We start from the raw sequence: 12,048 nt of genomic DNA on the forward strand, positions 1-12,048 counted from the left end.
TGTAAATAATGCTGCAATGAACATGGGCTGCATATATCTTTTTGAGTTTGGATAGATACCTAAAGTGGAATTGCTGGATTATATGGTAATTTTTTTTTTTTTGAGGAACCACCATATTGTTTTCTATACTGGCTGCACCAATTTACATTCCTACCACCAAGGCACAAGGGTTCCCTTTTCTCCATATCCTCGCCAACACTTACTTCTTTTTGATAAAAGACATTCTAATAGGTGTGAGGTAATATCTTATTATGGTTTTGATTTGCATTTCCCATTGCTTAGTGGTGTTGAGCACCTTTTCATGTACCTGTTGGCCATCCATGTGTTATCTTTGGGAAAATGTCCATTCAGATCCTCTGTATACTTTTTAATCAGGTTGTTTGCTCTTGAATTGTATGAGTTTTTTATATTTTTTGGATATTAAAACTTTATATGATCTGCAAATATTTTCTCCCATTCTGTAGGTTGCCTTTTCATTTTGTTGGTTTCCTTTACTATGCAGCTTTTTAATTTGATGCAGTCCCACATCTTTTTTGCTTTTGTTTCCTTTGCTTTGGGTGTCAAATCAAAAAATTGCCAAGACTGATATCAAGGAGCTTACCACCTGTTTTCTTCTAGTTTAATGGTTTTTATCCTTTTGAGTTAATTTCTGTGTATGGAGTAAGATAATGGCCCATTTTCATTATTTTGCATGTGGCTGTCCAGTTTCCCCAACACCATTTATTAAAGAAACGGTCCTTTCCCCATTGTATATTCTTAGCTCCTTTATGGTAAACTAATTGAGCATATAGTGTGTGTTTATTTCTGGACTCTCTATTTTGCTCTATTGATCTGTGTATCTGTTTTTATGCTCATAAAAACTGATTACTGTTTTGATTACGATAGCTCTGTAATTTAGTTTGAAATCAAGGAGCATGATGCTTCCAGCTTTGTTTCTTTCTCTCAACATTGCTTTTGTGGTTCCATACAAACTTTAGGACTATCTGTTCTATTTCTCTGAATAATTCCATTGGAATTTTGTTAGGGATTGCATTGATTATTCCAGTCCATGAACAATGGACTATCTTTCATCAATGTCTTATAGCTTTTAGTATAAGAGGTCTTTTATGCCCTTTGTTAATTTTTTTCCTAGCTTTTTTATTCTTTTTGATCCAATTGTAAATGGGATTGACTTTCTGCTAGTTCGTTCTTAGTGTATAGAAACACAATGGTATTCTTCAACTTTACTGAATTTATTGGTTCTAAGTTTTTAGGTTAAGTCATCATCTGCAAATAATGACAGTTTTACTTCTTATTTGGATGCATTTCATTTTCTTAGTTGTCCTGTTGTGTTCCTGATCTTAGAGGGAAAGATTTCAGTTTCCCACCAGTGGGTATGATGTTGTATGTGGAGCCGTCATATATGACCTTTGAGGTACATTCCCTCTATACCCACTTTGTTGAGAGTTTTTGTCATTAATGGGTGTTGGATTTTGTCAGATGCTTTTTATGCATCTGTTGAGCCATCCTTGCATCCCTGGAATACATCTATCAATGTACTATTGAATATGATTTTCTGTATTTAAATATGAATATGTTGGAGTATCTATATTCATCTGAGATATTCATTTTCTTTTTGTGTGGTGCCCCTATCTTGGTAGCAGGGTAATGCTGGCCTCATAAAATGAGTTTGGAATAGTTCCTTCAAGAGTTTGAGAAGGATTTCTATCAATAAGTTTTTCAATGTTTGGTAGCATTCACCAGTGAAGCCATCTGGCCCTGTAGTTTTGTTTGTTGGAACGCTTTTGATTACTGATTGAAACTCCTTGGTAGTAATCTGTTACGATCTTTTGTATTTCTGTCATATCAGTTGTAACACCTCTGATTTTTGAGAACTCTTGTCTTTTAAGGTTGGTCAATTTTATCTTTTAAAAAAACCAACTCTTAGGCATTTACTATTTCATTTAAATACCTTTTGTTTCTAATCAGAAAACCTAACAGTCAGGCATATTGGTTAGAAATAATTCCTAAAATAGGGGAACATACAAACACAGGTAGAAAAACCACCCTTAATGTTGTGATGTCTATATTTTAAGACAATTTCTTCTATATATACTCATTATACTATCAGTGGAATATATTTTTATACTCCACTCAATATACATTTTTTTTCATTCCAATAGATAGAAATCACTGTCATCAATTTTTGTGGCTTTATAGGTAGCTATCTACCTAATCATTTAACAAATTTGTCACTATTAGTAAATAACATCTTTGGGAGGCAGTTTCTTTAATAGATAAGAAGACAAAAGGGAGTCCCTTTGACCTGGAGGGCCTAACTCCCATCTGTGTCTATAGTGGTCCAGTTAGTTTAATATCTGTACCACCTATTGCCTACTGCCCTGGGCAAGTGATGAGGGTAGAGCCAAACGCTGGGCCCTTCATTCAAAGCTCTTCCCTCCCTTTGTCCAACTGGCCACCCAGCTTAATGTGGTTCTGTTCTCTGCCTTCAAACATCCCGGGAAGCAAAAATTTCTTATCGTGTTTTCTCAAATCACTTACTGTCTTTCTGAAGCCATTTTCCATCCATATTTGCTTCCATAGTTCTAAGCAACAAAGCCAGATAGGCCATAATGGTTCTGTTCATATGCTGTACAAGCTTCAGTCTCCATCACTGAGAACTTACCACCTTTGTCCCCAGTCCAGAGGGAGTCACACCTAAAGGTTAAGCAAACTACCTTATTTCCTCTACCTTCCTCCCCTCTCTGGTAACAGATATCATCTGGGAAAGCTCAAAGGCCTCTATGCTCAGACCTTAAAAAGAGTCTCTTACTTGGGCATATGGAAGGTCCAGCTTTCTGATTACAATGAAACTTTCAGAGTGGGAAAATGTTCCACCAAGTGGAATAGCAAGGCTTTTTGCTAAAGGAGGCAGAAAAAACAATTCCACAGTTCAAGAAAAAAGTAAAGATGACATACAGATAAAGGAGAAGGGCCCAATTTCAGGCAACTTTCTAGCAGCAGAACTTGATCACTGGTATACGTAGACTTGGGTGAAGTCAAGTAATTCATTGGGAAAACTGTCTAAGAAGGCTGCTTGGGGAGCTGTGGTTAGTTTGGGACTATAAAACCAGAGAAAGGGTTATAGGCAGCCAGACTGCTGTGCTTGAGCCAAGTCCTGGAGGTGATATTTGGCCTAGGTTGACTGTCCAGAGGACTTTGAGGTGGCAAGTGAGATGAAATTGTATGAGCATAGATGGTCTCCAATGCCAGGTCTTGCTGATTGTGACAAGGAGCCTCTGTGTGATACACTACCCAGCCATTCTACCTTCCAACCTCTCTCTCTGGCCTTGTGAAGTTCTGAGTAGTGGGAAAGCCTTCAGCTCGAGTAACTGTGCTTCCAACCAGTGTGTCTGTGCACTGTGTCCATTCCAGCTATGACCACGAAGGCCGCCTGACCAATGTGACACGCCCCACGGGGGTGGTGACCAGTCTGCACCGGGAAATGGAGAAATCCATCACCATTGACATTGAGAACTCCAACCGTGATGATGATGTCACTGTCATTACCAATCTGTCTTCAGTGGAGGCCTCCTACACGGTGGTACAAGGTAAGCCCCTGCCCACTAAACTCACCCACAGACCCCAGGCAAGCCTGGGAGGACCTCCAGAACCGTGGAACACCTATTACCTTGCTATTTTACTCAAGTGTCCACAGAAAACAAATTCTACAAGAGGTCAGTCTTGTAGAAAATGACTTAATCAGATTCAGAAGAATGTCATCTATACTAAACGAAATGTCCAGGAATTTAGGAATGTCTACATACTTATCTGAAAATGTCAGTTGTCATACCCACTTGCTCTTACCTCTCCATCATCAGCACTCCCCACTAATCCAACACACAGAGTTAGCTTCTCAAAGGCTATTTATCCTCTTGGATTCACCTCTTCCTTTTTTGGCTCCATTCTGGTGCCACTTGTTTGTTGAGTTGATTGTCCTGGAACCAAAGCCTTTGGCAATCTCTTACCAAGACTGGGATCACAAAGGTTTCTGACCACCCCATAGTTACTATTGCTGTTTGACATGACACAAATTCCAGGACAAGCACAAGAGCTGGCAAGAAAAGGAATTGTGCAGATTAATTTTTCTTTTAATTAAGATATAATGTCAGTGGGCTAGCCCGTTGTCAGAGGATAAAAGTGTCCTCTCAGTAGATAAATGGTGACATTTCTGCACTATTATCCCACGACAGAGCCTGTTTCAATGACTCTATTTCTGCTCTGCCAGATGATTAATGATGTAGATTCTGTCTTTCTGCATGATGGCTGCAGTTGCAGGGGTGACAGATACACATTTGCTCACAATCCCAAAAGTCAGCATCTCAGAGGCCAGCCCAGCTGGACTCCTTTGCCCAAATAATCAGGAAGAAACGTATCTGTAAAAGGAGTTTTGGACTCACATTTCCTTCCTGGAACTTTTTGATAAGGAAAAGGTCAGAAGTCTGATTGACTAGTGTAGATTCTCTTTGGGGAGATAAACGCGTGTTATCAGCACCCCCTAGCTCAGTCTACCTTAAGCTGTTTGAATCTCTCAGAGTTCTCTTAAGTAAAGGTGGCATCATAGTGGAGTCAGCAGCAGAAGCATGAGGGGCAAGAAGGTTGCTTTTTTTCTTCTGATCTGATCTGTAGCTAGACCATCAACTTCAGGGTAGATGGTAGGCAAAAGGGGGGGGGGGGGAAATTCATTTTTTTTTTTTACCATTTAAAACATAGATTAGGGATTTGATTGACACAAATTGTGTAGGCAATAGACATCTTTAAAGGTACTATTAATAGTATTCAGTGAGTAAAAGAAAAATATCACAGCATAATTATTTCTGGAGTGCCACATATTAATAATATTTTTCTTTCCATGGATCAGTAGCATCTCTGCTACTCACCTTAACATTGTATGGGTGCTAATTGAAGGCAGCCTTAGACTGACAGCTGCAAAGTACCATGGAAACCTATAAAAATAGGGGTTCTGTTCTCTTATGACTAACAGAGTGGATAATTTCTTTCCATATCCCCACCCCCACTTACATTTCTCCAGATCAAGTGCGGAACAGCTACCAGCTCTGTAATAACGGTACCCTGAGGGTGATGTATGCCAATGGAATGGGTGTCAGCTTCCACAGTGAGCCCCATGTCCTAGCAGGTACCATCACCCCCACCATTGGGCGCTGCAACATCTCCCTGCCCATGGAGAATGGCCTAAATTCCATTGAGTGGCGCCTAAGAAAGGAACAGATTAAAGGCAAAGTCACCATCTTTGGCAGGAAGCTCCGGGTAAGTGATTCCACCCTATCTGTCACCACAAAGTGGTAGGGGATACACACCCTTTGCTCAGGAGCTGAGCAAATTTCCTAGGTCCCAAGCCTCCATTACTCCTTTCTTCCCTGGAAAAGACAAAGTCTTTCCCTCAGAAGATAGAAGCCCAGTCCCTTTGGGAAAACCTCTCCATTGCCTAGGAGAAAACAAGGTGGGGATTTACCTTATGCTCTAGCTAGAAATAACTTCAGTCTTCTTGTCACACTTGCCATCTTCTTCCTCAACTTTCACTCTTTGGCCAATTTGACAAACGACTTAGCACCGAGTGCCAGTGCCTACTGTGTGCTGAGGAGTTTGATGAATACTGAAAGAACACAAATTTTATAATGTACTCTTTACACTCATATATAGATGCGGGATAATCCAATGGGATAAGTGAGAGGAACATCCAGGGCCTGATGGAATCGCAGAACAGGAGAGATTGCCCAGCCTAAGGTGATAAGGGGAGGCTTCCCAAGAGGAAATAACAAGCTAACCAAGCAGAAAGTTTTAACAAACCATAGCTTCCCCAGACTAGGCAACTGACCCCAAAGTTACTTCTTTTAAAAACAAAGACACAATACTCATTGAGGATTCCATGAGGCAAGCAGTATGTTAAGTGCTTTACTTATTTTCAACAACCGCATGGGGATAGTTATCCCTGTTTTTCAGATAAAGAAACACAGGCTCTGGGAGCTACATAACCCGTCCAAAGGCACCATGGCTAGAAAATGGCAAAGCCAGGACTCAGTCCCAGTTCCATATTTGTGTCTGGCTCACTAGCCAGTATTCTTAACCACCAAGCCCCATAGCTTCCTGTTTAAATTCATAGTCATCCAGATAATCGGGGTCCTGCCCTACTCACTCATCTGACTGATTTTTAACATCATGCTAACCTCTTTCCCCATGGTGGGGTGGGTTGGGGGGCCAGGGATCCCAGGTCAGGCACTGGAGATCTATACGACACACCAAGCCTACCCTCCTGCAGCTTACAGTCAGGGATGGGGGAAAGGGACAAGAAGGGCAGATAGTGAATACAGTGATAAATAACTAAAATAATTATGATTAAGATAAGCACTAGGAAGACAGTAAACAATGGAAAAGAGTAGAAGTGTCACCATCAGTATAACTTTTGCCTGTTATTGGATTGAAATCCACCGGCCCAGGTTACCTCCCTGCAGAGCCAGGCCACTGCATATTAAGATTCTGCTTTCATCTAGCTGGAGTTTCATTGTTCACATTAGGTTATCAGCAGTCTCCCATGTTTTCCTTCCAATGCTGGTATCTGCAAAGTTGCAAACGGCACTATCTTCCCAAAGACAAAAAATGAAATGAGATTAGTAGCTAAATCCTTAATGACTGGATTTCAGGCCTGTGTAATTGATTTTTGATATGCTGTACTGTAGAAGTTGATTATAAGTAGTAATCGTGCCTTTTCTCTGATAAATCAGTTATGCTTTTTGACTAAGTTTTCCAAATAAAGATAAATGTGGCCCTAAAATAAAATGGCTATAATCCCAACACTGAATATTAAAAATCTTAATAATGGTACTTGTGGTAATTAGCAGAAGTTAGGCACGCAAATCTTATAACTGAATTTCTGCCAGGTTTAGATTTGCTGGCATCATGTTTATGCAAATCAAAACACAGCTTTATCTATCAACACCTCAACATTTAATTGTCTGGTGTTAGTTCCTGTAACAATAATCACATATCCATTTAGCTCTCTTAAATGAAAATCACTATGAGATTATAACAGGTTGAGTGGACTGAAAATGTAATTTGAAAATGAGGGAGAAAGCCTGGAATTTATTTGCATCTCATTTATTTTAATTCAATTCATAAATTGTTTAGTGAATGAAATAAAAGCAACTCCTAGAAATTGCAGGAGAGAAAAGCAATTGCAAGAAGGTGAGGCAGGATGTGGATCAAGAGAACTGGGGAGTGTCCTTTTTGTCAGATTCTTTATGAGCCCAGGGCAGGGAAGTTTGCAGCCCCTGAACCACAGGTACCTGTTGGCCCCCACAAGGCAAGCAGTTTCTTCTCTCCTCTGGCCTGACATTTCTTTTCACTCTGTCTTGACTTCCATCGTCAAATGGACTCTTAGAGGAGAACATTACATTTTATAGCTGTAATTGTTTTCCTGTGTATAACTAACACATTTTTTTTTAATTTTCTCCTTGATTTAAGTCTCCTCTGCATTTGGGCTGCAAATTAAACCAATATTATAAATTCTTTTAAAAAGATGTGGGCTAAGTGCCAACTATATGCCAAGCACTATGGAGGTGAGAGAGAGAAAACTAAATCCTCACCAGTAAAGAGCTTGCAATCTAGTAGAGAGGCCAATGTAAACAGTGTGGTGTAAGCTGTAACAAAGGCAGTGTCACAAGGAACACTGGATAGTTCGTTGTGTCAGGAGGGGATGAGATGAGGCCAGATAATAAATAAGCCCTGAAATCTCAAGAGCTTACCACATCACCTTCCACATAAGGTAGGCAGCTTGACCTAGTGATGATTCACGGCATTTGCTGTCTTGTGACCCCGCCACAGTAAGCAAATGACCTCTCAGGTTGCTCTGGAAGGAACGAGGGGCTGAATGAGCAGAGATGGGCATGGTGTACATCACTTCCACCCACCCTAGTGAGAACGTTTCCACTGAACTGCACAGAAGCCTAGGAAATGTTGTCTTTCTGGGTGCCTAAGAAGAAAAAAAACCAAAAGAGTTGAACACATAGCAGGTTCTCTGCCACCTCCTATAGAAAGGTTGGAATCAGTTCTGCAGAGCAGTGGGAATTAGCCTGGCAAAGATACAGGGAAGGAGTGATGAGACTAACAGTGTTGCCTGTGAGACAACAAAGAGGTCCAAAAAGGGAAGAGCATTTCAGGAAACCTTAACTCAGTTTGGCCATGGGGAAGGGGAATGTGTTACATTGTGGTGCAGGAAAAAAAAAATGATTTGGCCAGAGGCAGCACATGGAAAAGCATATTTTGCTAGGCTGACATTTATCAAGAGGACTATGGGGAGCTGTTCCAGGGTTTGATTAGCAGAGTGATGTGTTGGGATATGTAGTCTTAGAAAGACCTCTCGGGCTTCCTTAGAAGTGGAGGATGATAGATCAGAAGGGGACAAGATAGGAAGACAGGGACAGCACAGAAGCAATTGCAGTAATCCAAACAAAGAACTAAATCACTAACACTAAAGAGAGAAAGAAGAGGGAAGGAAAGATCTGAGAGCGATTTAGTACACATAATTAACAGGATTTGACAAGTAGCAGGGTTGCTGTATCATGCTCTCCTTTTGAGGGTTCCTCTCCCTAGTCATATGGACTGGGAAACTGAGTGGCTGTCTAGACTTTGTGAGGTGGCCTACCAGGCTTTGTGAAGGAGAAAAGCTAGGAACTGAAACCCATGACAGACATATGGCATTCTGGCAGCCTCAGCCCTGACTCTTGGAATAGGGAAGAAAGTGTTGCTCCTTCATGGAAAGCAGGGAATTTGCAGAGAACCTATGGTGCAGCAACTGAGGGTATCAAGCATTGAAGACAACAGACTTACCTTTCCAGGGACTATCAAGCTCCTGGAAGTCTGGCCAGTTGAATTATGCAAGGCCCCAAGGCTCTGAGCTTCCCTAGGATTCAGAAGAAACCAAAATTTCCAGTGAAGCTACCATGATAGACCAGTGCCCAGTGAAATTCTAAGCCACCTAGGTAGCCCTCCTCCAAGCAATCCAGTCAGGAACATCTCTTAGGTGAGTAATGTGTCAATAGCATTTCCATATAGGCTGGTCTAATGTAAGATGGTAAATATAGACCATCAAAGAACCACATCCTTCCACCAAAAACTTTATGATGCTTCAACAAAATTTAGAGTGCTAGTCCCTTCTTCCTGGCCCAAACTCAATGTGAGAATAATTTTCATTATGTCTCCTAAGGATGTCTCAGGTAATCTCATTTGAAAGAGTCTTTTCCACTACACTCCTTTCTCTGTTCTCCCCAGCCTTGCAAAAGCACATGAAACTGTTGTATCAGGGCATCTATAAGCTCCATGAGCACAGGAACCATCTCACCACTGTATCCCTGGTGACAAGTGCCATGTGGTAGGCATTCAGACAATAGATGAAGAAGAGGTAAGAACATGCCTCCTTAAGGCTCCTCCTTAGAAGAAGTGTGTGAATTCCCTCCCCCCACCTTTCACCCAAAGCAGGCATGAGTTCACCAACACATTTGCCCTATATCTGTCAGGAATCTTTCCACTGCAAAAGACAGGAAGTACACTCAAATTAGCATAATAAAAAAGGGGCATTCATTGTCTTGCGTAATGGGTCCCCAAAAGCCCAAATGATGTCATCAGGCTGATATCTCTTTTTCTCTCTTTCTCATGGTCCCCTTTCAAACAGCATTATTTCTCTTGGCAGTTGGCCTCATTTTCTCCCGTGGTAGACCAATGACCTCTCCACACTGAGGGTTCAGGCAGAGTTGGCCAAAATTGACTTCAGGCTGACATCAACTTAGCTTACTGAACCCAGAGGAAAGGATCTCCCACAGCACTTATATTTAAAAAATGGTAATAATCCCAGGTGTCTAAGTTGGTACAGATGCAGATCTATGATTGGCCAGGATTGGGTCACACATGTATCTTGTGATGGACATCTCAGTAAAACCATCTAAACACAGGAAACCTTACAGAAATGGGGTGCTACACCCAAATAAGGAAGATAGCAGGTTAAATATCTCTCTCACACACACATACACACACACACCAAATATATTCTACATCCCTCCAGAGCCTAATCTGTAAGGTAAACTCCTGGCCCTGAGGGTTTATTAATGCATCTCCACCAGAAAGTCTTTTTCTAGATTTTTTGGAAGAACAGAAACCAACCTCCTCTTCTACTGAGAATTAAAACTTCAGCTTTTTCCTGAAATGGATTTAGTGCATGATTCTCTCTGAAAAGGAAGCATTCAACCACCCTCTAGGATATTTCCTCCTGATTACAATTTGCTGGGAGACTGTAGAAGCAAGAAACAACTACATGAGTAGGTAGCAGAACAAAAGAAAAATCACTTCTAAGATCATCTTCCATCATGATAGTGGTATTAGTGTTCTTCCCAAGAAGAGGTGGGAGTTAGTAATTTTGTTTTTGGTTTTCATGTGATTAATATGACATTGTAATTACACATTGGCTTGTGTTAGTTTTGCCTTTGTGCCAAATGACAGTGACATAGGACTGAGATGGGAGGCAACTGTGCATGCACACACATGCTTGTGAACTCAATTCTGCATGGAGCCCACTCAAGCAGCTCTGTTAACACTCACAGTTATCCTGAAAGCCTGAATTTTACCAGCCCCTTCCTGCCACAATGCTTTCATCCTGCACCAATATTTTATATTCCAAACATCTGAGTTTTGGCACTGTACTAGGCACTCAGGGTATATTGGTGAACCGAAGAGACAAGACTCAATGTGAGTATGCCTGTGCAGACAGGACTTTGTGATAAATTTAATACCAACTTAATATATAATTAGAAGGGCAAGCCTCTGCAAACACGTTAAACAACGTATTCCCCAACCAAGTATTACTTTTGGGTGACTTCCTATTTTTGGATGGAGTGCTGGAAGAGTGAAAAGACCCTCATGCCCTAGCAAAGGGAAACATTTAATAATCGAATAAATGAACAAATAATATAAAGACACTGTGATGGGTGCCATAAAGAAAAATACAGGGTGCAGATAAGAGGGAATATCTGATTTAGGTTAGGCCACACTAAGAAAATTACATTTGAGAGGCACCTGGGTGGCTCAGTCGGTTAAGTGTCCGATTCTCGATTTTCACTCAGGTTATGATCTTGCGGTTCATGGAATAGAGCCCCACGTCAGGCTCTGTGCTGACAGTGTGGGGCCTGGTTAGGAGTCTCTCTCTTCCTTCTCTCTCTGCCCATCTCCCCACTCATGCTCTCTCTCAAAATAAATAAATATATTTTTCAAAAGAAAGAAAATGACACTTGAGCTGAGAACTGAAGAATAGGGATTTTCCAGGCATGGGATGGGAGGCAAACCTATGCCAGTGCATCAGCATGTTCAAATGCCTTGAAGCAGAAGAAACTGTTGCTTATATCCTGAGCAAGAGAGCTAGCGTGACTGGAGCAAACTAGGTAGGGGCAAGGTCACAGGGACAGGCCCTTAGTGACCGTGGTAAGGATCTTAGAAATACACAAGTCCTCCCCAGATTGACACATTGGTGAGTGCAAAGGAGCATTCATCTGCAGACTGGACTACCTACTGTCCTCCTTAGAGGCTAGGAGGAAAAAACATACTTGCATTCTGGAAAGTTCAGGTTGAAAGGTGACAGGTACAAGTCTGTTCAGGCTGCCTGGGCTGAGTCTACATAAAGATGCCTCTCTTTTCTGCCACATCTATGCCAACAGACCGCCCACCTCTACTAGAATATTCCCACAGCACCTGAAACTAAGTTGTCTACCAGTGTGGGACCTTCACTTCTTACTCAGGCTTTCACTTGCTGACCTCCCCACCTGGACTATTCTCTTCAACTCTTTTCCTGCCCTCACCTGTAAAGTCTTACTCCTCCTTCAAGCCCCCACTGAGGCAGCACTTCCTGTAAGAAAAGGTCCTTGTGTGCCCAGTTCTAAGTATCCTTCCCTCCTTCCCAATGTTTACTCTCCTACAGCACTAATATTTTCATGGTTGGTTCATGTGTCTTTA

General features: G+C 41.4%; 1 protein-coding gene and 1 long non-coding RNA gene across 20 annotated transcripts in view; one reads left to right on the plus strand and one right to left on the minus strand.

Annotated features, from left to right (window-relative positions):
• TENM2 (teneurin transmembrane protein 2) overlaps window positions 1-12,048 on the plus strand; it is a 1,291,038-nt gene that overhangs the window by 1,238,154 nt on the left and 40,836 nt on the right. For all 19 annotated transcript variants that reach the window (XM_053907069.1, XM_053907085.1, XM_053907075.1 and 16 more), the window contains 2 exons: window positions 3,415-3,590; window positions 5,072-5,307. In XM_053907069.1, coding sequence (XP_053763044.1) covers window positions 3,415-3,590; window positions 5,072-5,307 — 412 coding nt within the window. The remainder of the gene's footprint in view (window positions 1-3,414; window positions 3,591-5,071; window positions 5,308-12,048) is intronic.
• LOC109267455 (uncharacterized) overlaps window positions 6,277-12,048 on the minus strand; it is a 56,266-nt gene continuing 50,494 nt past the window's right edge. Inside the window, exons 3-5 of the long non-coding RNA XR_002080109.2 lie at window positions 8,884-8,956; window positions 7,800-7,903; window positions 6,277-6,637 (exon numbers count right to left, since the gene is read on the minus strand). This is a non-coding gene — a long non-coding RNA (uncharacterized LOC109267455). The remainder of the gene's footprint in view (window positions 6,638-7,799; window positions 7,904-8,883; window positions 8,957-12,048) is intronic.

This window comes from Panthera pardus, unplaced genomic scaffold, assembly GCF_024362965.1.
Source record: "Panthera pardus isolate Hobbes unplaced genomic scaffold, ASM2436296v1 HiC_scaffold_2, whole genome shotgun sequence".
Classification (NCBI taxonomy): domain Eukaryota; kingdom Metazoa; phylum Chordata; class Mammalia; order Carnivora; family Felidae; genus Panthera; species Panthera pardus.